This window comes from Patella vulgata, chromosome 7, assembly GCF_932274485.2.
Source record: "Patella vulgata chromosome 7, xgPatVulg1.2, whole genome shotgun sequence".
Classification (NCBI taxonomy): domain Eukaryota; kingdom Metazoa; phylum Mollusca; class Gastropoda; family Patellidae; genus Patella; species Patella vulgata.
In genome coordinates, this window is record NC_065885.2 from 1541673 (window position 1) to 1568881 (window position 27209).

General features: G+C 35.1%; 1 protein-coding gene across 5 annotated transcripts in view; it reads right to left on the reverse strand.

The window, feature by feature from the left end:
- LOC126828647 (segment polarity protein dishevelled homolog DVL-3) overlaps positions 1-27209 on the reverse strand; it is a 66123-nt gene that overhangs the window by 26825 nt on the left and 12089 nt on the right. For 3 of the 5 annotated variants that reach the window (XM_050558542.2, XM_050558539.2, XM_050558540.2), the window contains exons 3-11: positions 20675-20802; positions 19627-19706; positions 11294-11359; positions 4395-4530; positions 4033-4126; positions 3372-3441; positions 2507-2594; positions 1560-1688; positions 772-1016 (exon numbers count right to left, since the gene is read on the reverse strand). In XM_050558542.2, the coding sequence (XP_050414499.1) occupies positions 772-1016; positions 1560-1688; positions 2507-2594; positions 3372-3441; positions 4033-4126; positions 4395-4530; positions 11294-11359; positions 19627-19706; positions 20675-20802 (1036 nt within the window). The remainder of the gene's footprint in view (positions 1-771; positions 1017-1559; positions 1689-2506; positions 2595-3371; positions 3442-4032; positions 4127-4394; positions 4531-11293; positions 11360-19626; positions 19707-20674; positions 20803-27209) is intronic. The other 2 variants (XM_050558543.2, XM_050558541.2) reach the window with 1 other exon arrangement.

A 27209-nucleotide genomic window follows, 5' to 3' on the forward strand; every position in this document is an offset into this window, starting at 1 on the left:
AATTATGGTGAACAAATTTATTTACACTTTGAATTGAATAATTAAATGAGGTCTAATGTCTCAATTTCCTGCTTCAATCGAGCTAATGACACAGGCATACACTGTACAGTGTACTATGACGTAGATTTTGTTGGAACACCTGCATATACGGCTACTTTTCATCGAATTCCAACGTGTACACGGCAAACAGATTTTTCATCTCATCTGAATAACTAGAAATTATTTCTTGCCAGGCCCTGTGTTTAGCACAAATGACAAGGAGAAACCATGCCGAAATATGCCTGTGTGAGTACATTGATAAAGCCATGAAAATATAGATATTGTCGGCAAAATACAAATGGCGAAAGTGGCTTTAAGATACTCTGCATATTTTGCATCGAGAAGTGAAAATGTTGAAACCATCGACCCCCACTCCACCCTTTCCCAAACAAGTCATTATGGAAGATAAGATAAAGAGCTGGCAATTTCAGTCAAATTGCTCCCTTCTGAACCGAGATATTAGGTTTTGAATTTTCGGCCTAGTCCTGATCATCATTACTAAAGCCGGAACAATAAAAAAACATAGCCTTGATTATCCATTTTTAAATTAAATTAACAGTGAGCGTTGAGCAGCAAATCGGATTCAAATCCTGCAAAAATCTTACACATAAGATGGCATCGAGAGTTGATTAAGATCTTTTTATGTTAATAAATGTCTAATTAATAGTTTGTATAACATTTCCGGCCTGCAATTGGTAAGTAAAATACTGTTTATAAAAAGTCGTAACTTACTTTCTGATTCTGGTATAGAACTAGTTAAAGATGAACTGGTGGAAGTCATATTACTAATTGACGTACTAGCAACACCTCTTCCCATATAATTACATGTCCCACCTCCCATATATTGTTCTCGTAACGCTGTCGTATGAGCAACCCAGGCCGAGGGGTCAATAGGTCGAACTGGTTCTTGTCTTGGCACGGTAAAATATCCTTTAGGGTTTGGGTCCCAGCACTTTGCTACAACTAGGGTTATTGGCCTGAAAATACAATTATCATTTATGAATAAATAAAACTGTCTTAGACAAAGAAAAAAATATGCAGGATCTTTGAGAGATCAATTCTTGCCTATACTTCAAATTTTAAATATGACGAACAGAATGAATGAAATAGGATTTAACGTCCTACTGTTATGTACCGACTGGGCTAATGAAGACGGGCATACGCCATACAGTGTGCTATGAGGAACATGTTGCCATGACAGCGCCACTACGGCCTACTCTTATATCGAATTCCAACTGTCAAGGGTTCTTTTACAGGCACGGCAATGTTTACATGGGACCTCCGTTTTTTTTTTTTGTCCCATCCAAACCAATATGCGTTGTCCCTTGCCAGACCCTTCGTCCTGCACCACTGATCAGGGGGAACCATGCTGAAAAATCCTGATGAACTTTCTCCGTTAACACCAGGATCAACCATGTGGCCTCCCGGTTAACGAGCCAACATCTTACTCATTGAATCACCACGGCTCCACGCTCAAACCCACACAGTAACATTATTGCTAGAGCAAACAAAATACGTACCCTGGTTTTTGTACAGCTTCTCGTAATGTTCTAACGGCATCGTCGTTACTCATATTTTCAAAACTAACACCGTTTACTTCTAATATCATGTCTCCTGGTTCTATTCGACCATCTTGAGCTACAGCACCCCTACAATACAACAAGGGAAATAACTTCAAATAATTAAACAAACAAAATATAACCGTTCTAATATACTGAAAATCTAGTGTATCCAATGGTATCGCGAGTTGACTATGGTCTCGTCATGTTAATAAATGTCTAATTAATAATTTAGATAACATTCAAGGCTTACAGATAGACCTGGAATAGGCAGATTTAGCTCTTGAATAATTCATCTTTAATTAAATGTTAATGAATCAATTTGAAAACATTTTAACACAGATTAAGCTGTGGATAATTCATTATTTTCCACAAATTCAAATGACACAGAGAGACTTTAATATACAATTCAATTAAATTTCAATATGTTTCTAAATTAATCACTAAAAATGTTAATAATTTAATAAAGTACAATTTAAAAGCTGAAATAAATCTAGTAACTATGAGTCTCTATGAATTCAGAATTTTATTTTGACATTGATATCCATAAGAGAGAGAGAGAGAGAGCGAGAGAGAGAGAGAGAGAGAGAGAGAGAAAGAGAGAGAGAAAGAGAGAGAGAGAGATGAGATTTAACCTCCACTCGACACAAACTAGGTCATTTCGGGACTAACACATGGTTCAATTTTATTGTGTTTTTTTTTTTGCAACAAATCACTTGCGTGTAGGACGTCTTTAGCAGTGGGAGGAAACCAGAGAAAACCCGTAAGGTTTGACAGACGACCCTACTCCTTGTCACGTACAACCAGGGAATTGAAACCACGTCCGTTGACTCAATGACAGGCCTTATGATACAGCGTGCACACGCTAACCATTCGGCCACCTGATATCAAAGACAATTTAAACTTACCCCTTCATTATAGAACCGACATAAATACCCCCATCACCTCCTTTATTACTCTGACCTACAATACTGATACCAAGAAAATTTACAGTGTCTGAAATATACAAACAAATAATACTTATAAATAACATTCGCCTAGATATAATCATTTTTATTAAAATTATAACACAATACTTATAACACTGGCCTAGACATAATAATTTTTGTTAAAATTATAACGCAAAATTATAAACTTATAACATTGGCCTAGACATAATAATTTTTGTTTCAATAGTTTTTAATTTGAAAATACTCTACAATTTCAAGGCATAAAGAACAGGATAGAAAAACAAACCAAGGAGACTTATATTAATTTGTTTCCTTGTGGGTAGGGTCACAGGGTGTATAATATATGTGCAATTTATAGTAATATGTGATATAGACAAAGCATTTAGTCTTTTTTTTACAAAACAGGGGCAGGTCTACTATGAAAATAATGTAGTGACTTCAGTCCACGTTGCTAAAAAATGAAATGAAATCCGGATTAACATCATATGGTTCTGCTCAGATTGCGCTAATGAAGACAAGTATACGCCATACAGTGTGCTATGAGGGGAATTTTGTCAGGACAGTGGCGTTACGGCCTACTCTTATATCGAATTCCAACTGTCAAGGGATCTTTTACGTGCACATCAATGTATACACAGGACTTTGGTTTTTTTTTGTAACTATCCGAATGACTAGACAGATGTCCTTGTAAGACCTCTGTCCTGCACCACTGACAAGGGGAAACCATGGTGGAAAATCCTGATGAACTTTTAAAGAAGGAAGCAGTGGTTGTGAGGGCCACCCTGTATGAAGGATGATACATATAACTAGTGTATGATCTTACCCATATTTAAAACAACTGTTATTATATTTAGAGACATGGTTGAATCTGTTATACTGCTAAAAGATGATGCCTGAAAATACATACAAACAAAAATTTCACATGGGTTCATTTATTATCAGAATTCTCAGATATTGATGACACCTTAGAGCAGCTAATTTGAATCCCTTTATTTGAGGGATTACGAAATTCCTTGAAAATTCATCAACTTACAACTATCGAGGGTTCTTGTATGTGTCGTCTGAATAAAAAGACTTTGTTCCTAGATGGGCCTCTAGGCTTTCAAAACTGACAGAGGAAACAACAGTGGAAATGCCTGGGAACCTTCTTATCCTTTTGAGTGAGAGATATAGATTGACAGACAGGACAATTCTCCAGCCTGTCAATTTCAATGATACAGCAGTGAAGACTGGAAAAATATGACCAAAATCAGAGAGAGAAAGAGAGAGAGAGAGAGAGAAGAAAACCCAAGAGGTTGGACAGGCGACTAGACTCCTTGTCACGTACAACTGGGGATTCGAAACCATGCCATTTAACTCAATGACAGGCCTTATGATACAGCGCGCACGTGCTAACCATTCGGCCATCCATTCCCCCGCTTCCATGTATGGTTTTTGAAACAATTTCTATTTTTTATGATAAACCAAATTACAGACTTACTTACCCTACTGATCGGTGGCGGTCGATGCCGCCGCCTCCGTCGTTTATGACGACCATATTTGGATGAAGGATTTGTATTATCTGTGACTGTGGAAAATCTGAAATAAAATCAAATTAATGATTTAAATACTTCATATAAAACTAAGCACAATCCATCTGAATCGGTTGTCAAAATAGAAAGTCGAATATATGACTTGGGATCATCTAGCAACACTAATTGACTCGCCATTTATTAAAGTGCTCAGGGGCCATAACTCTGGATAAATTATCAGAAATCGTTGACTTTAACCTATAGATTGTCTGCAATACCTTGATGAGTGATAAAACTGAAACATTAGAATGGATGAAATAGTTCTAAATTCTTACCTGCTACCTGTATCATCTTCTGAATCAAAGAAACTCGTAGATTCTAGATCGCTACTTAAAACTGTGGAGGTATCGTGATAGGCGTGGCGTAATTCTCGGTGACGTTTATGCTCTGCGTGACCATTTATTCGTGGACCTGATGAAAAGAAAAATAAGATGATTAGGCCAGTGAACTATTATAATTGATTTTAATAGGTTAAATAAAAACATTTCTAATTTTAAAACCATAACCATTTGTGAGCAGTAATACAACCACCCCGAAATTGAGCTTCCACAGAGAACACTTGTATTGAGCTTTATCAGAGAGAACTCATATTGAGGCTTCTATTATGATCAAATTGAGGTGGTTTATACTCAAATTGAGGTGTTTTTGGGAACACACATATTGAAGTATGTTAGTGTGCACCACAATTGAGGTTTCCCAAACAGCACTCATATTGAAGTGTCATAGCATAAACTCACATCAAGGTTCCCTGGTTTTTAAGAAGAAAAAAATGCAATGTTAAATCTGAAATAAATAGAACTAATTTGGACAGGCCTCGCAAAATGACACATTCCTCGCTTCTCACTCATCAGCCACTTAAAAGCTGTATCAGGTTTATTCACATATTTCTAACCACATAGACAGTGGTTAAACATATTCTTATCAATACCCAACAGCTATTTCCGTAACTTGAAGAATTTCACAATTTTAAAACAAATTATTTAAAGAAAAGTAGTCATTTCGTGATAAAAATCTTAGTCGTTAAAAAGTCAAATCTAATTGAAAATGCTTTTATAAAAAATGGCAAATATCCAGGTGGTCTCACCTCAGTGGGAAATTTAATAGCACTGCGATGATCTAAATTTACGCCCCAAACCTGATCAATGCATCAACATGAACCATTAAAAATAACATTCGGCTTTAGATAAAAGAAATGAAATCAAACTATCTCTAATAATTTGAAGACATGTTCCTTATTTTTTGAAACTTAAAAGGTCCTGAATATCTTTGATGTTTTTGTTTACGTTTGTTTACATGTTATCTGGTTATAGGTTATTTAAAGATACATTATGGAAAATTAGATGAACTTCTCACGATAATAGTTAACAAAAAGATGATGTAAAGGGAATATGCTGAAAATTTCGGTCAAATTGATTCACTCTAAGTCGAGAAAACTTATTTTATAAACTTGTGTAGCTTGATTGTTATTGTTAGGGCTATCACGATAACTAACAATGTCTTGATTATCCATTACGGAAGATTAGATAAACTTCTGACGATAATAGTTAATAGATAATGTAAAGGGAATATGCTGAAAATTTCAGTCAAATTGCTTCACTTTAAGCAAGAAAACCTTATTCTAAAATTTTTGTAGCCTCGATTGTTATTGTTAGGGCTGTCACGATAACTAACAAAGTCTTGATTATCCATTTTTGCATTTAATCATCAACGGGCATTGAACAGCAGATCAGATTCAAATCCAATGAAAATCGGACAGATAAGATGGCATCAAGAGTTGATTAAGATCTTTTCATGTTAATAAATGTCTAATTAATAGTTTATATAACATTTCAAGCCTAAAGAAAGACCTGCAATAGGCATATGTACCTCTTGCATAATGCATGTTTAAGTCCCTGTGCGTCTTATCAAATTTTATTTGGCTTAATCCATCCTATAATGAACATTTAATTAAGAAAATAAAATTAAAAAGAATATCCAGGCTAGGATTCAATCTTGTCTACGATATCACCCGAGGTGAAAGCGGAAGTGAGGACCCAAAAACGAACAAAGAAGAATTCAAATGAATTGAACAGAGACCTGTCAAATGATTTTACTCACTTAATTGTTTGTTTATATCATCAAAAACACGCGGATTATGCTTGCCTCTATTGTGGGAAAATGAAATGAAATGGAGTTTAATGTTCTATTGTTCTGCTCCGACTGGGCTAATGAAGACGGGGATACAGTGTGCTATGAGGGAAATATTGTATGGGCAGCGGCACTATCGTCTACTCTTTATTGAATTCCAACTGCCAAGGGTTCTTTTACATGCAAACCATCATGGTCTGGTCACAGAATGTATATCAAACAATCATGTTCTGGTCACAGAATGTATATTAAACTATCATGGTCTGGTCACAGAATGTATACCAAACCATCATGGTCCGGTCACAGAATGTATATTAAACTATCATGGTCTGGTCACAGAATGTATATCAAACCATAACCGTCTGGTCACAGAATGCATATTAAACTATCATGGTCTGGTCACAGAATGTATATCAAACCATAACGGTCTGGTCACGGAATGTATATTAAACTATCATGGTCTGGTCACAGAATGTATATCAAACCATAACGGTCTGGTCACGGAATGTATACCAAACAGTGGAATATTTTTATAAACGTGAGAAAAGTAAGAGTTTAATTGTGTGTGTTTGTAGGTCTGCCTCCACGCGGTTACATGCGTCTGTTTAGGCTATTAATACTCATAGTTTAAACAAACATGTGTTGAACCTACCGAGAGATTTTACATCTGTTCCGTCTGCCGGGCATCAATCATTATGTTATAATTAATACATCTATATTTATGTATGTTACAAACCACATGGGGGGGGGTTAATCTACAATAATAATTTTAAATCTTCCATATCTCATCCTAGTTAATTTTTTTTATTTTTTTTTAAACAGATTTCTTTATTTATTTTATTTCTTTTGTTATGGAATTTTCTTTAAAGTTTTGAATGTTTAGGGGTTTATGAAGGTAAAAACATTGGCTTGATGTGAGTTAGAAATTCAATAAACCACAAATCCATTCAAGGAGAATCACGTACTGTAACCCAGGTATCAATTAATCTTGTGTATTTAGCACTAATTTCTTTTAAACAAAGATTTCATATTAAACGAATGTGAAAGAAATTACTTCTAGATACACAAGATTAAATTTTGCCCGGGTCACAGTGTGAATATCAACCTTACGATGGTTAATCCTTAATAATAACTTTAAATGTTGGAAATCTCTTGGTAGTATATTTTATGCCGAATTTTTTAAATACATTCCACAGACACAATCATTTTCAGTAAAACGTTTTATTTGTTATGGAATGTTTTTAAGCATTGAATGATTAGTTTAAGAGGTTTATGGACTAAGAACTTTCGTTGGTTGTGAATTGAAATTTAATAAATTGCAAATTCAACCTGAGAGAGAGAAATGGGATTAAACGCCCACTCGACACAAATCAGGTCATTTCGGGACTAACTTATGGCTTGTATATATTTCAATAATTTGCTTGCGCGTAGGGGTCTTTAGCAGTGGGAGGAAACCGGAGGACCTGGAGAAGACCCATGAAGTAGAACAGATGACTCTACTCCAGTTGGCTCAATGACAGACCTTAAGATACAGTATGCAGTATCCGGCCATCCCCCCCCCCCCCAAATCCAACCCAAGTGTTAAATATCCAACCTAACATTAAAGATGGTGGATATCGTTTACTTTTAGTTAACTTTAGTTTATTTATACATTTTACCGAGTCTTATAATATCTTATTACATTGCTATGGAATGTTTTTAAGAATTGAATGTTCTGTATTTCATTTGGTGTGGAATTTCTTAATCTTAAATTTTAGCGGTTTCTGGAAGATTTCTGGAGCTAAAAACTTTCAAATTATAACTAACCCAAATAGCTCTTTGATTTGATACATTTGGGATGTTAGGTACATGAATTCTATTTGATCAACTCATTCTCATCAATTTTATAATAGAAGTTCTTCAAAGATGTTAAAATAATAAGTGATTATATGTTTATGAGAGTTTCCGTCGAGTTAACTAAAATCAAAAGGTTTTATAACATATTTAGGATACTTATAACAGACCCAAATTTTTGTTTGGCGTGATACATTCTAGTTGGTTGCTTTGTTTGGTATTCTATTCCACCTAGTAATTCTCGACACAGCATCTTGTAAATATCTAAGATCTATATTTTCTTTTATCTGAGAAAGGTTCAAACAACTCTGCCTTATTATCTAAAAAAACATGGTTGCGTTACTTACAACATCCAAACGGTACCATCATATGCTCTACGTAAAAAAATGGCTTCACGCCAAAATATTTAATTTGTGAGTTGAAACTTGAAAGACACTGCGTTGTCTTGAACAACATTTTTAATACTATCGTATCATTAGCTTTTATAAATTTTATAGGTAAAAATAAACTAATTCTCATCCAGAGATTAAAATATGTGATATCTCTTCTTGGCAAGGTTAAAAACAACTCTTCAATTTCAGAAATTTGTCCAATTCAAATACCTAATATAATTTTCTAGAATATATATTTCATTTTTAAATTGGTCCTTCCTGTGAATTAATCTGCACCTGCCTATAAATATTTGGTTAAAATTATGTTGCCATGCTGAAGAAAAAGTTGAAAATAAATGTAATTTTTCTCCTACTCTTAGGATGGGCAAAAAAAAAGACCTAGACTGAATGCACAGCCTCTTGGTTCAACGAGATGGAATGTAATTTGAAATGTCAAAATATGATTAAAATATTAAAATATATCAGTAAATGGTGCTCTTCTAAAACTAAGGATAATAAAAATGCTTTATGGTGAAAAAGGTCATCCACAGCTGAAAGAATTAAAGTGAATTGCATCTAAAACTAACATTACTGTAATTAGAATTATCTAATGGGTTTAACGTCCTACCCCGACTTGGCTAATGAAGACAGAGGAATGCCATAGAGTGTGGTCCGATGGACATTTTTCCTGACAGAAATAAACAGTAATTGCAGTCGTTGTTGTTTGTATTTTAGAGTTGAGCCGAAAAAAGTTCCCCTTAATCAACAAATTGAAAAAATCGCTCCCCTAAAAAAGCTCTCCCATTTTCGATAAGAAGAGTGATTTAGAAATTAAGGAGAATGATCTGATATTAAGGAGAGTGATTAGTTGTGTGTATGGAAAATGGTTCTGAAGATCAATAACTGCATGTAATGGGGTAATTCCTAGTTTCATAAATGATAATAAACCCCCATGACTTTGTAAAGGAGAGTGATTTTCAATTTTAAGGAGAGGGGGAAAAAACGCCCCTCGGTCGACATTCAGGTGAGCAACAGGCACTCAAAAGCGATCTCTCGCCTTAAAAAACAATGTCTGTATTTCACCTGCATATTTAAAGACAACAAGAAGTGCTGTGTGCATCTTCATCACCCAATTACTATAAAACAAGAGACACCAAGCTCTGTAATAAACAGTGTGAATATAGGAAGACAACTAGAAGTGTTGTAATATAACTATATCACCCAGTGTAGTTAATAAAGTTCTATAGAGGTGATACTGACTGACTACTAGGCATGATGTTGTATCTACCAGATTCATTAGTCATACTTTACAATACTTTACAATTCTTAAGTATGTATAATAGATGCCGGGCATGGATACAAAGAACGTGCAGAGACATGTCGCAAACTGTTTTAATGTTTATAATCGATTCTTGATGACTATATTCTACCCATCGCCATTCTTTTATCTTTTTAAAACTTCTGTATCTGCCCACTGTTCCTAAACTGGTGTAATTAAAAGAATAGTTTTACCTGACAATATATTATCAGAAATGAAATGAAATGGGGTATAACGTCCTACTGTTCCGCTCCTACTGGGCTAATGAAGACAGGCATATTTTTAGAGAGAATCTAAGAAAGGAATTTTAAACCAAAACTTTATATTTTATTCAACAGGTACCATTCTTCTAGGTGTGAAGAACTGATTTGCTCTGGATTTACCAATAGGCTTGGCAGGTTGAAGTCTAGAGCATTATGATTTTGTGGTGGTCCTTAAGATTTTGAGGAGAGTAATTGGCCAAAGTGTACAATATTTGACCCTGTTGTAAGCCTTTCTTTCACACTCTTTAGTCTTAAAGATCTATCATCATCCTCAGCTTTGCTGTATTTTGAGAGTGTGGGGGATTGGGAGAGCCCTTAGTCTCATAAGTAGAATAGGGTCTAGTAGTCAGCATGGGGGACTGGGAGGGACCGTATTCTCATAAGTAGAATAGGGTGGGACCTCTCATCATTAAGCCTGCCCCTAGTAGTCAGGGTGGGGGACTGGGAGGGGCCTTAGCCTCATCATCTAACCTTGCTCTAGTAGTCAGGGTGGGGGACTGGGAGGGGCCTTATCCTCATCATCTAAACCTGGTTCTAGTAGTCAGTATGATAAAGAAAGTTAACTGGTGCGTGAAATAAAGAACTAGCTATTAATAGTGTAGGTTAGTAAATAACTAATGGTGCCAATATCTCATAACCTTTGTTCTCAACTAAAAATAATATCTAGACCCTGTCTCATTTACAATAATTAACAGTTCATCATTTACGGTCTACGGAGGAATATTTACCCATAAACACTCAGTTATTACAGATCTAAGATATAGGTGGCTAGATGTTTACAAAATAACCACATATTGGATGGCATCTTCCAGCACAATCAACATCTTGCTTTTCTCAAGCACTCAGGGTAATGAAGACGGGTTTACACCATGCAGTGTTGTTCTCCCTACTTTTCACGAAATTTCAACTGCCAAGGTTTCTTTTACGTGCACACAGCAATATGTACACAGGACCTTGGCTTTAAGTTTCATCCAAATTATTGGACATTTTACTGTGCCAGATTCCAGGTCCTGCACTATTAACATTCTGGAAAAATCCCAAGTTACTTGCTCACCGGCGGGAGGAAACTGTAGGACCCCGAGAGAAACCCATGAAGTTGGATATGCGACCCTCTTCCTTGTCACGTACAAGTGGGGAATCAAAACCACTTCAATTGACTAAACCATTTGGCCACTACCCTTAAACCTTATATATAGCATGAGAAAGAACTGACATTATAATTAATTCAGAACAAAGATATTTAGACTACACAGGCGTCTTACCATGATCGTTAGCCATGTAGCGCTGACTATCGTTCGAATGTCGAGAGTTACGACTATGCAGGCGATCTAACAGGACAGAAAGAAAAGTAAAAAGAGTTAAAGATGCAAGTTATACAATATTTACATACATAGTATTATTTATAATAATTAAAGATGCATTATGTAAGAGCTAAATCTACCTATTGTAGGTCATTATTGAGCTTTAAATGTCATATGAATTATTATTTAGACATTTATTCACATGACAAGCCTCCCTAGACCATCGGATGGCAGAGTTTTAAATGGATTTAAACACCTGCAGGATTTAAAAATTTAATGATAAAATGTATAATTAAGGCTTAAGTCTAGAGCAGATGAGCGCATTTTTCCGTCAATTGCACTGATTTTTAAAATCGCTTGAAAAAATCACATGTGTGCCAGTTCACGACGACGATTCTGCTTGGCGAATCATTCACCTGATCAATCGTCCCTATCTTAGCATGTTAGATATTTCCGGTTCAATATGTTACGCTGGCGATCGATTCGTCAGAAAATCTCATCATCTGTCCGTGTCCAGCCTATATTGTTGAGCAACCATTTGTTGTCATTGTTATCACATGATCTGAAAATTTCTTCTATATAAGTCACATGATTGACTTAATTTACTTGCAGAGTGGTATACACTCTTGAGACAATCGCTATGTGTGCCCGTTCGTGATCGGTCATAAAATAATCTGTCGAATTTCAATTGACTTGATCAGGCTAATAATACACTCATCTGCCACGATAATGAACGATATATAACTTCACTCAGAAAAAACATAATCTGAATGAAATTTTCAATATTATCACATTTCATTATCTATATTTGATCTTTTAAAGCAAGAATAGCCAGCTCTTTATCTAAATCTTACATAATCTATCTTTAATAGATAATTATTACATTTAAATAATATAAGCTTTTATTAATATATAAATTAATATAAATAGCTGACAAGATATTGATTCATGCATACATGTACATTAATGATGATGATATGATGATGATGATGTTGGTGAGAGAGACACAAATTAAGTCATTTCGGGACTAACATATGGTTCAGTTTTATTTCAATAATTCGCTTGCACGTAGGGGTCTTTAGCAGTGAGAGGAAACCGGAGTAGCCAGAGAAAACCAAAGAGGTTGGCCAGGCGACCCTCCTCCTTGTCACGTACAACAGGGTAATCGAAACCCAGCCAGATGACTCAATGACAGACCTTATTATACAACGTGCACACGCTAACCATTCAGCTATCCACCCCCCATGATAATGGTGATGACAATGATGATAAGATGGTGGTAGTTGTGATGAAGAGGATCAGAAGAAGAGGAACTCAACGCAATAATTCCCTGTTAATCTTAAAGGATACCTAAGCTCATCCATCACAATCATCAGTAAGAGTCACATGTAAAGCAACATTTATAGTTAATCATCAAGCATAGAATACATATTTTATAAGCTTCCGAACATGCGTAATAGTTTCACATTTATAGACTCTGAAAAGCACATGCACATGAAAGTAAAGGCGTGTATTTTGAAACACGGGATGTTAAATCTATCAGGAAAAGGAAGTTATTCTGAAACACTGATGTTAAGCTTTATTTCTCTATCAGCCATCGTCTTTGGCTCTGTTTTCGTCAAAGTCTGAAGCTACATTTTTGAAAATGGGTTCACCAGATCTGGTTCACTCGGCTGCCGCTGAACAACATATCATAAATATGGGACCGAATTAAAGTTTTAGATGTTTTAACAAGGTCAAGGGTTAAGGTCAAAAGATGGATGAGAGAGGTGTAACGTCCACTCAACACAAACTAGGTCATTTTGAGACTAACATGTGGTTCAATTTTATTGCAATAATTCACTTGCGCGTAGGGGTCTTTAGCAGTGGGAGGAAACCGGAGGACCTGTAGAAAACCCACGAGGTTGGACAGGCGAACCTAGTCCTTGTCATGTACAACCGGGGAATTGAAACCACGCCAGTTGACTCAATGACAAACCTAATGATACAGCGCTAACCATTTGGCCATCCAACCCACCAACTGTTAAATCAATATTTCTATAACAAATACTTACACAAACAATAACATGTATAACCACCACATATACCCAATTTTAATTCCCTGTATTTCATACTTTAATCAAATCATATTTAGTTCAATCAATAACTATCCAATAACTATCCCATCAATCAACAGTCTCATGTATTTCCTGGAGCGACGTTTTAACTTGAAGCACTTTATGTACTAGCAAATGGATTCGAGTTTAATGTCTTTTCAACAATTAGTCCATCGACTTCAAGAGTTGATAATTATCGATATTCAGTTATAATGTTCATACTGATTTTCAAATATTTTTTTTTTCGATATATGAAACCAGTGTCAATATACTTCACATTTACGATGCTGATAATTATATTTAAAGAGGAATCTTAACATCGTACATGTACATTTAGTTGTAATTGTTCAGGTTGATCTTTAAATAATGTTTATTTTAGTATGTGTGAAACCACCAAACATTTTAAATAATGTTTACTTGAGTTTGTGAAACCACTGAACATTTTGAATAATGTTTATTTGAGTCCGTGAAACTGCTGAAGATTTTAAATAATGTTTATTTTAGTATGTGTGAAACCACCAAACATTTTAAATAATGTTTACTTGAGTCCGTAAAACCACCAAACATTTTAAATAATGTGTATTACAGTCTATAAAACCACTGAATATTTTAATACGATCCTACAAACCATACTTGAATTGGATTTATTTCTTCAGGTGACAATTACCCTCTCGAACAACCTTTTGTTTATCACTTATTTAAATTTATTCAAGCAGCAACTTTAAGTTTGATGAATTGGGCAAAATAATGTTTCCCATGAAATCATTGTAACTGCATCACAAAAACATTGAAACATTTGTTCAAATTTGTACTAAAATCCTCTTTTCCATATAAAATTACTGATCCATTTCATGTAGAACTCAATTTCTTAATTATTTCCACCAAAACTTTTGATTCAAAATTAAATAACTTTTGTTAAATTTAATCCTTTAGAAAAACTACTTCAGTTATCCTAGCTGTATGAAATTATATTTATGCATTGTCCTAATTACACACGACGCACACTTGTAAATCATTCATCCACATTTCGTATTATTTAAAATGCTATCAGTATCTACACGAAGTCATCCAACTACATGTACACTTCTAAATCATTCATCCACGTTTTGCATACAGAACTTTTTTTAAAACACTATCCGTATCTACATAAAGTCGTCCGACTAGTTATAAATTCATATCGTCTGTCTCCTTCAACAGTTGGACTACAAATTATCACAAGATCCAAGAGACATTCTGCTGAAGATAAATAATTGCTTCTCTTCAAATGACCAACACGGAAACATTATCAATTGGAAAAACTTTTATATGTGCATTGTACTTTCATTTTTATTATTATTTTTTTTTTAAACAAACAAGAAAAAAAATTGATCAAAACTCCCAACCAAAAATTATTGCCTAGAATGTGCTTAATAACAGTAAAAAGAAACAAATCTTTGTGAAGTCTTGTATTATTATAATAGACAGGGGATCACCAAGATCATCAATTCACTACTTTACTCATTTGAGACAAACTTAAAAATTCTTTTTTTTCATTTTCTATATATATATATATATATATATATATATATATATATATATATATATATATCTATCTATATATATATCCACATGTGCAATGCAGGAAAGGTGAATTTTGCCTAGTCAGCAGGATTTCCACCTCCTCTTCTTTATATTCCAAAACTATCATGGATACTTTTACGTGCATGTTAAAGTGAGAATTTCATATTTTCTAAGAAAGCCAAAACATAATTAATTTCTAATGTCTTTTGCTCAATAGGTTGTCAACTCACTATTATACGATCATAGGTTATCTTTCTCACACTTAAAAATCTATGACACAGGGAATAACAACACAATTACCTCCCTTGTTTTTCTATTCCCCCGATGGAATAGCTATCTTCATACGTTTGAATTTGAAGTTGAAAATGATATTTTTGCCAATTTCTCAACTGGCAATAGTGAATTATAGGATTATTCTTTAACAAGGCAGGACGGTTTATAGATACCATCTATTTTAAGGCTTTATTTTAATATATTTTAAAAATATAACTTAAAAATATGAAATTATCGCTTTAATGCTTCACAGGTGAGCTTTGGGGTTTTTTTTTGTTCTATCCAAACAACTAGATAACCTCACAGATGCCGCTACCCCTGACAAGTGTAAACCGGGCTTGAGTGATCTTTTAACACAGAATGTCATTCAAAATTTATTTCAAAGAAATGTCCCTTTAAAAACAAATAGTAATCTAACTATTGACATTAAGAGAAAGTTTAAAATTTTCCCTTGTAACTAAACTATGTGTAGACCAGATTAACATGTTAATGAGGCTCAATACCCTTATACTGTTACCAAATACAAACAAATAGACCAAGCTCTGTGTAGTCCAGGTTAACATGCTAATGAGGCCCAATGGCTTGTACTATTACCGAATACAAACAAATAGACCACGCTCTGTGTTGACTGACAAATTCAGGGGTTAAAATGGCGGTTTAATCGCTACAAATCAAATACAAAATTACATTTTTTTAAAAGAGCCATTCAGCTATTTGGTTACTTGTAACTTTTAGTACCTGTAGAATGCGATGAATGAAGTCCTTACTTTAGACCAGGCTCTGTATTGATCAACAACAAATACAATGTTTATAAAATTACTCTTTTTGTTTTTAAAGGGACCATTCAGTTATTTGGTTATCGTACTTATAACTTTTATTAACTGTAGAAGTAAATAAACTTTAAAGCAGGGTTTATGACGACTTTGTAAAACCAGTTGCAAGTGTGCTTATGTCGACAATAAATGAATTCAGGGGGCTCATGTCAATAACTGAGAATAACCAAATTCAGAGCGTTCTGAAATGAATTTAATTATCATGTGATCAACAAAGTGGTGAATATCTTAGAAGAAGTACCTAAAGGCATGGTCGGTCTTGCCAGATTGTCGACATCGACATATTAAAAGTTGATGCATTTGTTAGCTTCGATTCTGCCTATATTTAACTTAGATGACACATGTCTCTTACCATGTGATGTTATTTCCATGGAAATGCTTTGACGTTAGTTGTAAGAGCGCCCATGTCGACAGCAACTAATTGCCGCTTGTTGAAGTGAGTAGCAGAAAGTTAAAGCTGGGCAACTGGCTTCAACTAGTTGCTTTGAGTTGTAAGAGGTGCTCAGGTTCAGTTGTATACAGTTGAAGCCTGTTGCTCCCAGTTGCTGTAAAGTCTGTCGCTCTCAGTTGTAAGGCCGACATAAGTCCCCTTTTAAGACTTCGACGAATTAAGCCCTTCCCATAATTACAAACAAAATAGGTGGAAGAAGCACTATTACACTCTTGTCTAGTTTATTGTTTGGGAATCATTAATTTTGAATTTCAAAATTACACAATAGAAAATCTACAGAATTATGTTTGATGAAGGCCCTCCACCTATTCCTCTGTGTGGCGAGAGAGAGAAATGGGGTTTAACATCCACTCAACAACACAAACTAGGTCATTTTGGGACTAACATATGGTTCCAATTTATTTCAATAATTCGCCTGCACGTACACATGTAGGGATCTTTAGCAGTGAGAGGAAACCGGAGGACCCGGAGAAAACCCACGAGGTTGGACAGGCGACCCTACTCCTTGCCATTACAACTGGGGTCTTTAGCAGTGGGAAGAAACCGGAGGACCCGGAGAAAACCCACGAGGTTGAACAGGCCCACTGTGTCGCAAATAATACCGATTTATAGAATATGTTTGTAGATAAAGGACGATATATTTACAATTTATTTATTTTGTGCAAATGTCTATACCCATAACACTCTTGCATATCTGATTACTAAATTATTCTTATTTTTTTTTTTGTCTCTGTCTACCCAAGATCTTTGTTGACTTCGAAACCATATATGTACACACGTCTGGTTATCTAATTGGGCCTTTATTTACACTTCAACAAACATATCTGACTGCTACAAACCAATTTAATCAACAGGTAGATTTAACTTCAATGCAATAAATTAAATAAAAGTTTTCAAGTCAAGTCAAGATTAAGTAAATTTAATGATAGAATGAAGTAAGTAAATATATGTAGCTGTAAATCATGACTGAAACCATTAGACATAATGACTAACTTAAACTCACATGTCAAACAATTTAAATATCATTAAAACATTTGAGAATGTATTTTTGTCCCTGTACATGTTTTTGAATAGTTGTCTTCATTTGTTATCTTACATGAATAAAGTGAAAAGAAATGAAATGTGGTTTAAAATGTTTTTCTGTATCAAAAAGACTAACGAAGATAGGTATACGCCAGGGAGCCAGGGAGTGTACTTAATACAACTATGTTATTTCAGGCCCCCGTGTTCACAAAGCATTCTCAGACTTCAGAATTTACTCAACTTTCAATCACTGTTTATGAGAAATATCTTTCATCCAGGAAAACAGAAATTTGCACATAGTTTCTTATCGATCTATTTGATATACTAAAACAACAGAAGTTTTATAAAGGCTATATTTTAGTTATAATAAGGACTTATACCTCATTATGTGCAAGATAAAAATCATACTATTTAATTTAATGACAAGAGAGAGAAATGTGGTTGAACATCCACTCGACACAAACTAGGTCATTTCGGGACTAACATATGGTTCAATTTTATTTCAATGGTTCGCATGCATGTATACGTTCTTTAGCAGTGTCAGGAAACTGGAGGAGGAACCAGAGAAAACCCATGTGGTAGAACAGGAGACCCTACTCCTTGTCACGTAAAAGTGGTGAACTGAAACTATGCCACTAAACTCAATAACAGGCCTTATGATCTAAAGCGCATGTTAAACCATTCGTCTAATCACCCCCTCCCCTCAATAAAATGAAGAATGAATATGTTATAATGTTATAACAAACCAACCTTCCCCTCAATAAAATAAGAATGAATATGTACAGTGTTATAACAAACCAACCCCCTCCCCTCAAATAAATGAAGAATGATGATGTTGATGTTCTTAGCGTTTAACGTCCGCTTCCACCGAAGGTGATATCGCAGACAAGTTCATTTTAATGATCTTAGCGCACGCGCAGGGGTCTTTGCTGTGGGAGGAAACCGGAGTACCCGGAGTAAACCCACGAGGTTGAGAAGGCGCCCCTATCTCCAAGCCACATACGCTCACACCTGGGATCGAAACCACAGCCGCAAGCCAGAGGTGACCGGCCAACTAGAGGTCGAAGCATGACACTCTAGACCACTAGGCCATCCCAACCCCCATGAAGAATGAATGATATGTACAATGTTATAACAAACCAACCCCCTCCCCTCAATGAAATGAAGAATGAATGATATGTACAATGTTATAACAAACCAACCCCCTCCCCTCAATGAAATGAAGAATGAATGATATGTACAATGTTATAACAAACAAACCCGTCCCCTCAATAAAATGAAGAATGAATGATATGTACAATGTTATAATAACCCCCCCCCCCTCAATGAGATGAAGAATGAATATGTTACAATGTTATAACAAACCAACACCCTCCCCTCAATGAAAAGAGGAATGAATATGTTACAATGTTATAACAAACCAACACCCTCCCCTCAAATAAATGAAGAATGAATGATATGTTCAATGTTATAACAAACCAACCCGTCCCCTCAATGAAATGAAGAATGAATGATATGTACATTGTTATAATAACCCCCCCCCCCTCAATGAAATGAAGAATGAATATGTTACAATGTTATAACAAACCAACACCCTCCCCTCAATGAAAAGAGGAATGAATGATATGTACAATGTTATAACAAACCAACACCCTCCCCTCAATGAAAAGAGGAATGAATGATATGTACAATGTTATAACAAACCAACACCCTCCCCTCAATGAAAAGAGGAATGAATGATATGTACAATGTTATAACAAACCAACACCCTCCCCTCAATGAAAAGAGGAATGAATGATATGTTCAATGTTATAACAAACCAACACCCGTCCCCTCAATGAAAAGAGGAATGAATGATATGTTACAATGTTATAACAAACCAACACCCTCCCCTCAATGAAAAGAGGAATGAATGATATGTTTTTTAAGTTATAATAAACCCAGATCATATAATCTAAGCCCACCCATCCCCTGAAATGTAGAATGATATGTTTTAATATTATAATAAACCCAACCACCTGCCCTAAATGAAAGAATGATATAATAAAGTAATCGTACCTCTTCGTGCACTGATAACTGATTCTGTTTCTGTACATGTATCACATGTTTCATCACGACTAGCTACGGATGCGTTCGCACTGAAAAATACACAAAATATAATTAGTTTTAATTGCCAATGAAAATCAAATGAAATGAAATGAAATGTCATTTAATGCCATATTGTCATGGGTTCTTTTACATGCTTTTCAGGCTATCAGCCTGTCTTGCATTACTGGCTCTGAAATGGTTTAACAAAGTGAAACAAGGGCCATAACTCTAAAAGTTAACGGAAATTGTTGAAATTCAATGAGCTTTTTAGTTTCATAAGAATGATATATGTGGCCTGTAGAGTGTTCACAAGAAATTACAGACCAACGGACATGAGCGTTGACAATACATGTATACTGTATGTTGCCGTTTCCTTGTGGGCATACATGTACAACAAAAAGTTTACACAAATTTTGTTTCATCGCGTTTAATACTTTAGGCAGAATTTTCATCAGGAGAAAATCGTGTATGATTGTCCCAGGTGAATATAGTGTTGCATACGATAGATGTAGTCTCGACATAATTGTTATTCGTCATTTCGCCTCATTATAGATACAGATATTTGATTTGACTGAAATAATAGCTGTATACTGGGTATAATTAACCCAAATCATTCTTCAACAATATCTATTTCTTGTTTTAATTTACTAATTGAACATATTAACACATGGTTTATTATTAATTCATGCAATGTTTTAACGAGGATACTCGTCTTTAGCAAGCACTCGATAAAACCATGAACATAGCACCCTGGGTCAGATCTATCTTGGTAGACTGCAAGTTTTACAAAATCTAGATGTTGCTACAATGTACATTAGTGTGAATTCCTGAACTTATTAGTTTCACTGTCCATTCAGAGGTTGTTACACAAAGACACTCAAATCAAACCTCTACGGAAACCTTGACATTGAATGAACCTTGAACCATGCAACTTGATTATCACAATATATTTTCTATCGCGGAACTGATTGTATCTTATATAGTATTTTTTTGTATAATTATAAATGTAGATACTTACTGAAATGATGGTGGTCTACTGTCCCCTATTCCCCCTAATCTTTCTGCCGGTAATTGTACCACATCGCCAGCTTGTGAATCTGTACATTGTGACTGGGTATCGGATGCACTGTTCTCGGCTGGTACAAGCTGAAAATACATATAATACACAGATTATATTTTAAAAGTTCTAGTCAATGTTGCACCTCCAATACCAAAATCCCTCAACATATACATGTAGCATATATTTCTGTCGTGAGCCATTCAGAAATGTTGCCAAAATCAGTTTTCAAAATTCCTGTATTGGCACATGGTTTTTATTACAAATTCCAAGAAAAAATCTGCAACAACAAAAAACAGAATAGCACACTATTGAGCTGTGGAACCAGGATTTGATGAAGGACGGGGAGGGAATGGGAGATTAAAGACCTTGTGAAGAAAATGTTCAAAAATTTCCTGTGAAACATACGTGATTGTATTTTATTGAAATGCATGTTTAATTGAAATGTTTAAACTTATGCTTTATTGAAAGGTTAAAGGTTGCATTTAATCGAAATGTTAAAAGTCATATTTTATTGAAATGTGTAAAGTTTTATTTAAGTTTCGATTCAAACTAAAAATTTACTACTTTAAAGATGATTATTGAAATGTCAAATACATTAAATTTTAAAATATTAATACTAACCAGCAATCGTGAAGCATTAAAATTGAAAACATTTGTAACTTAAGCTAACTAAGATCATTTCATATGCCCCAGAGTACTTCTTTAATTATGCGTTAAATACAACTCCACCTCTCAACCTCCCGTCTGGTACATACATCTGTCAATCAAATATCACAGATTACGCATGTAGTATAAATAAAATACGTTTCTTGTATTAAATAAAGGATCAGGTCTCGTATTACCTAATTTGACACGTGTCATTGAGTGTAAGTACACAATAAATACATCTATTAGATATCAAACAATAGATGGCAGATATGACAAATCTCGTGGAATTTCACTAGGACTCAAGAAGTAAGGACAGTCCTTCAGTGCCGGATTTCCCTATAGGCTTGGCAGGCGGAAGCCCAGGACCTCAAGATTTAGGGGTCTCTAGTCAAAATGTATATTTTTGACACTGTTGTAAGCCCTTTCGTACATGCACAATGGTCGACTTTGCTCATTCCTGTTACTGAGTTACTCAATTGTGTTTAAATCACACTTTTATCTTCATCCGTAAGTGGATTAACGGAGGGCCGGTCTACATCTAAATCCGGTACCAACCCCTCCTAATCTCACAGAATTCATAGAACATCTTCTAACAATTCTAACCAGTGATATTATCTTGAAATTTAAAATTCATCCAATTGTTTATCAACGATGTTATTAAAGCCATTTTTTGTTAATAGTAGTTCTTTATCCCTGAATAAATCAGTAATTTTCTAGAAGAATTACTTGAGACAATGCCATTTTTAGGTATCATTGAGTTTTATTATTGTTTCTCAACCTGTCTGGAAATCAAACTATTTGGACTTTGTCATGATTGATTGATCCCAACCAGTCTGTGATTTGTTTGTGTTGCCGGTTTCTGTTGATTACAGTTCAACACATTTTTAATGTTTTTTTATTTTGGCAGCTAAAAATGTTTGTTTTAACAAATATATATTCAGTGATATTTTTTTGCCAAATAAAACCCTGTTAAAAATTATATTTTTTGTTGCCTGACCTTTCTTTACAGACAGAGAGAGAGAAATGAGGTTTAACATCCACTCGACACAAACTAGGTCATTTTGGGACTAACATGTGGTTTAATTTTATTTCAATAATTCACTTGTGTGTAGGGGTCTTTAGCAGTGGGAGGAAACCGGAGGACCCGGAGAAAACCCACGAGGTTGGACAGGCGAACCTACTCCTTGTCACGTACAACCGGGGATTGGAAACAACGCCAGTTTACTCAATGACAGGCTTTATAATACAGCGTGCACGCGCTAACCATTCGGCCATTCAATCCCCCTTTTCTTTAATGATACATTCCGTAAGATTTAGATACATGTAAACCACTGACAGATCCATGTTCCCGAAGCAACGACTGCAAGTTTTACAACATATACACGTTGCTTCCCGAACTTATGACTGTGTTATCTCCCTTTATCACAGAAATGTGAACAGTAGCGTCCAATCAGAGGTTGTGAAACAACCACACTCAAGTCAATCATGGCGACCTCCATGGAAACCTTGATATTGAACTAAACCTTGAACTTTGCAACTCGATTATCACAGTTAGACATTTTAGCTGGAAAGCGCAAGACCTGGTATTCCGATGATCGAGGAATCTGATAGGCTCTCAAGCTGGTTCCGTACCCAATCAAAATTAGTGCCGGAATATGCGGGGGATTACATGAAGGACTATAATAGTTCAAAAATATATAATGAAAAATGAATATACACATGTAGTGGAAATTTCATTCGAATTATTTTATTCTGAGCAAAGCTGTGAGTGTGACTGTTTGAAGATGCAGCCTTGATTGTTATTATCATAGCAAGGGTACTGGACAAAAGAGACTAAGTCTCGATTATATATTTTATTGTTCTAATCCTTATAAATCTCAGCCATCCAATGTTCTAGTGAGTTGATTCTGAGCTTGTCACGTTAATAAATGTTTAAATAATAATTTATATAACATTTGAAGCCAAAATAAAAACATGAAATAGGCAGATTTAACTCTTGCATAATAAATAAACCATTCCTCAATCTGACATCTCCATATCACATACAAGTTATATCAATCACTATAGATTCGGGATCTACAACTTTAAAGTGCCAATAAGTCAATCGAGCCAAATTAATTAATCGGCATCAAAGTCTTGTTGCGTCATTTAGGAATCCCTTGCTAACTACAATATTCTGAAAGATGAATCTCTATCTCGAATAACGTGGTACAAATTTATTCAATAATTTGCTAACGTGTAAAAAAAGAGTCATTAGTAGTGGGAGAAAAACAGGAGGCCTGGAGAAAACTCACAGCATTGGACGGATGACACTACATCTTGTCACGTACATCTCATGGCCCCTTGCAGCACTTGCATCGCCCCCTTGCAACACTTGCATTGCCCCCTTGCAACACTTGCATCGCCCCCTTGCAGCACTTGCATCGCCCCCTTGCAACACTTGCATCGCCCCCTTGCAACATTTCCAAAACACATTGCCCACTTGCAACACTTCTATAGTCCATCATCCCCTTGCAACACTTCAAAAATCCATCGCAGTTGCCCCTTGCAACACTTCAATACTTCTTCGCCCCTTGCAACACTTCAAAAGTCCATTGTCCCTTGCACCACTTCAATAGTTCATGGCCCCCTTGCAACACTTTAAAAGTGTCCATCGCCCCCTTGCAACACTTCAAAAGTCCATCGCCCCTGCAACACTTTAATAGCCCTCGCCCCTTTTAACACTTTACTAGTTTATCGCCCCCTTGCAACACTTTAAAAGTGTCCATCGCCCTTGCAATACTTCTTAAGTTCATCGCCCCTTGCAACACTTCAATAGCTTATCACTTGCAACACTTCAACAGCTTATCGCGCCCTTTGCAACTCTTCAAAAGTCCATCATCCCCTGCAACACTTTAATAGTTTATCGCAATCTTGCAACACTTCAATAGATCATCGCCCCCTTGCAACACATCAGCAGTTCATTAATAATTCATATAACAGTAACAGCATGTACATGTAGGTTTTAACAAAACAGAAATTTAGATATGTTCAATATTGAGTCAGACTTCTCATCAAATCTTACTGCTGTTTGTGAACTAAACATAGGATACATTCTGTGAGAAATCTCAGACATTTTCTATCCAAATTATGTGCTGTTAAAACAAACTTGAGATGTATCTTTTTTTTCTGGAGATAAATTCTTAAATTCTGATGAAAATTGCTTTCTCTCAGGGTTGTATTGAAACATTTAGTTTGTGCTGCATGAAGCAAACTATTGGGCGTGGTGACTCGAGACAAGAAATTTATAGAAAGAAGTACTTATTATTAGAGAGAGAGAGAGAGAAATGAGGCTTAACGTCCACTCGACACAAACTAGGTCATTTCGGGACTAACACATTGTTCAATTTTATTTCAATCATTCGCTTGCACGTAGGGGTCTTTAGCAGTGGGAGTAAACAGCGCGCGTGCTAACCATTCGGCCATCCAACCCCCACTTATTATTAACTGTATCATAAGGTCTGTCATTTAGTCAACTGGTGTGGTTTCAATTCCATGGTTGTACATGTATGTGACAAGGAGTAGGGTCGCCTGTCCAACTTCATGGGTTTTCTCCGGGTTCTCTGGTTTCCTCCCACAGCTAAAGACCTGTATGCGGAAGCGAATTATTGAAATAAAATTGAACCATATATTAGTCCTAAAAACCCTGTCTGTGTCGAGTGGACGTTAAACCCCATTTCTCTCTCTCACCCATCCCAAGAATAAAATGGAGAAAACTGGGCTTGTATGTAAGTTGAATCCATGTTTAAGAGTACATATACCAGAGTTAAAGTATATTATAATAAGTAGAGTATATGAAGTAGATAAGCTCCATTACCAGTAAATATATTATCTGTATATCCTACTCTAGCCATGGTATATATATATATATATATATATAACAAGCACCTGTCTCGAGGCATCAAACTCTTCTTTAACTTAACACTAATATACTACATCTATATATCTCTACTCTCTCTATAGTCTATACTTCACTTTTAATACTTATATAAATATATAGGACAGAAAAAAATAAGCTAAATTTTGGTAGAAGTTGAACAGATACTGTGCGGTAAAAGTCTTTCATACAGTGTAAACAGGAAATTAAGGAATTTAAAATATTGAAATTAACTGATCAGCTCTATCCAATTCTCGCTTGTTTCAGACAAAGACAATGTGCCCTCTTGTAATTTTCTAATTTTGAGAGAGAGAGAGAGAGAGAGGGGGGGGGGGGGGAGTCTTTGATGACAGAACATTTTAATTTCAATGTCATTTAAGGGAATTTTGGACATTGGGGGAGACTGTATCACTGATACATTGTACATGGAGGAAGATGCAGGACCTCAAGATGGCCCCACTTTTTGGCATCTATGACTTCAATATGAAACAGACATACATGTAAAGATCTGATACATCACTTGGCCAACCCACCACTTTCTACCACATGGATTTAATTAGATTAAATGTTAATTATTCAATTTGAGTACATTTTAGCGCCAATTAAGTCATGGAAAATTTGATACATGTATATTCTGATAAATGCAAATGTAGCACGGATTCTTTCACCATACCACATTATATAACAAGGTAAAAAAATATTATTTTACCAATTCCACTTTCATTAAATAAATTGAGTTAATAAAAAAGAGGATTAAAGACAAGTGAAATAAAGTTTCGAAAAACCAGCAAAGCTTTGACAAAATAACGAATTGAAACCCAAGGGACATTATTCTCCACTTGTCCTGCTTTTTAACTAATTGTGAGCTCATCTTATTGATATCTACGCTCATTTATTTTGACCTGCAGGCGCAACGAGATCCGAACACTTTGATCTTCCGTAAACGACTTACGTGTTGTGCTCGTATCGTACAAAAACTCTACGAGATCAATCAATATTTTTCCATTTAACATCAAATTTATTATCTTCTCAATCCCCCAACTCTTAGTTTATCAACCGTGACTCAGGGAGTACAATTTAGTTACAAAGCTGAGACATGATTTTAATAGCTTTCGGGCTTATTATTAAAAGTCATAAAATTAAATGATATTAACCTCTATTTATAGGTCACTTATTTTTTAAAGAATTAGGCTACATGTACAAGTGTATATCAGTATTAATGATGACTCTTTATTTGCCTGATATATTACTTATTTTTTTTAAAGAATTAGGCTACATGTACAAGTATATATCAGTTTTAATATTGACTCTTTATTTGCCTGATATATTTTTTTATTTTTTATTTGCTTTCGTACATTTTAAAAGCACCGTACACTGATTTTTGTCAACAATTTATATTATTATAAAAGCTTGAGTGGAATTTTACCTTTTTATGATGTTTTTATCAAATTTTATGATATTTTTATGATGTTTTATCACATTTCATGAGTTTTTATGTTTTTATCATTATCAAATATTATGTTTTTCTTTTATATAACTACACTGACAGTGAATAACTTATCTCCAGTCCATGAAGTAGTGTTCAGTCAGTGTTATGCGGATAAGAACGTCCCACCAGTAGCATTGGTGGTATTAATATGCCCACATAACATTGACTGAACACTGTCAACAGGGGCTCACATATTAAATAAAACTCAGCCCAAGAATTATCACATTATTATCTGGTTTCAGAGAATGCACAAAAATAATGTTTAAAGGAGCTAAATCGCTAATATTTTGGACCTAGAAATTGGCCCAAATGGGTCGCAAGACATATAATAATGTAATATGAATTTATATAAACTGTTTTACATTCAATCGTGTCCGTTTTACTGTGAATTGTCATCAGTTATGTTCGGCGAAATACGTCAGAAAACTCAACCGCAAGTC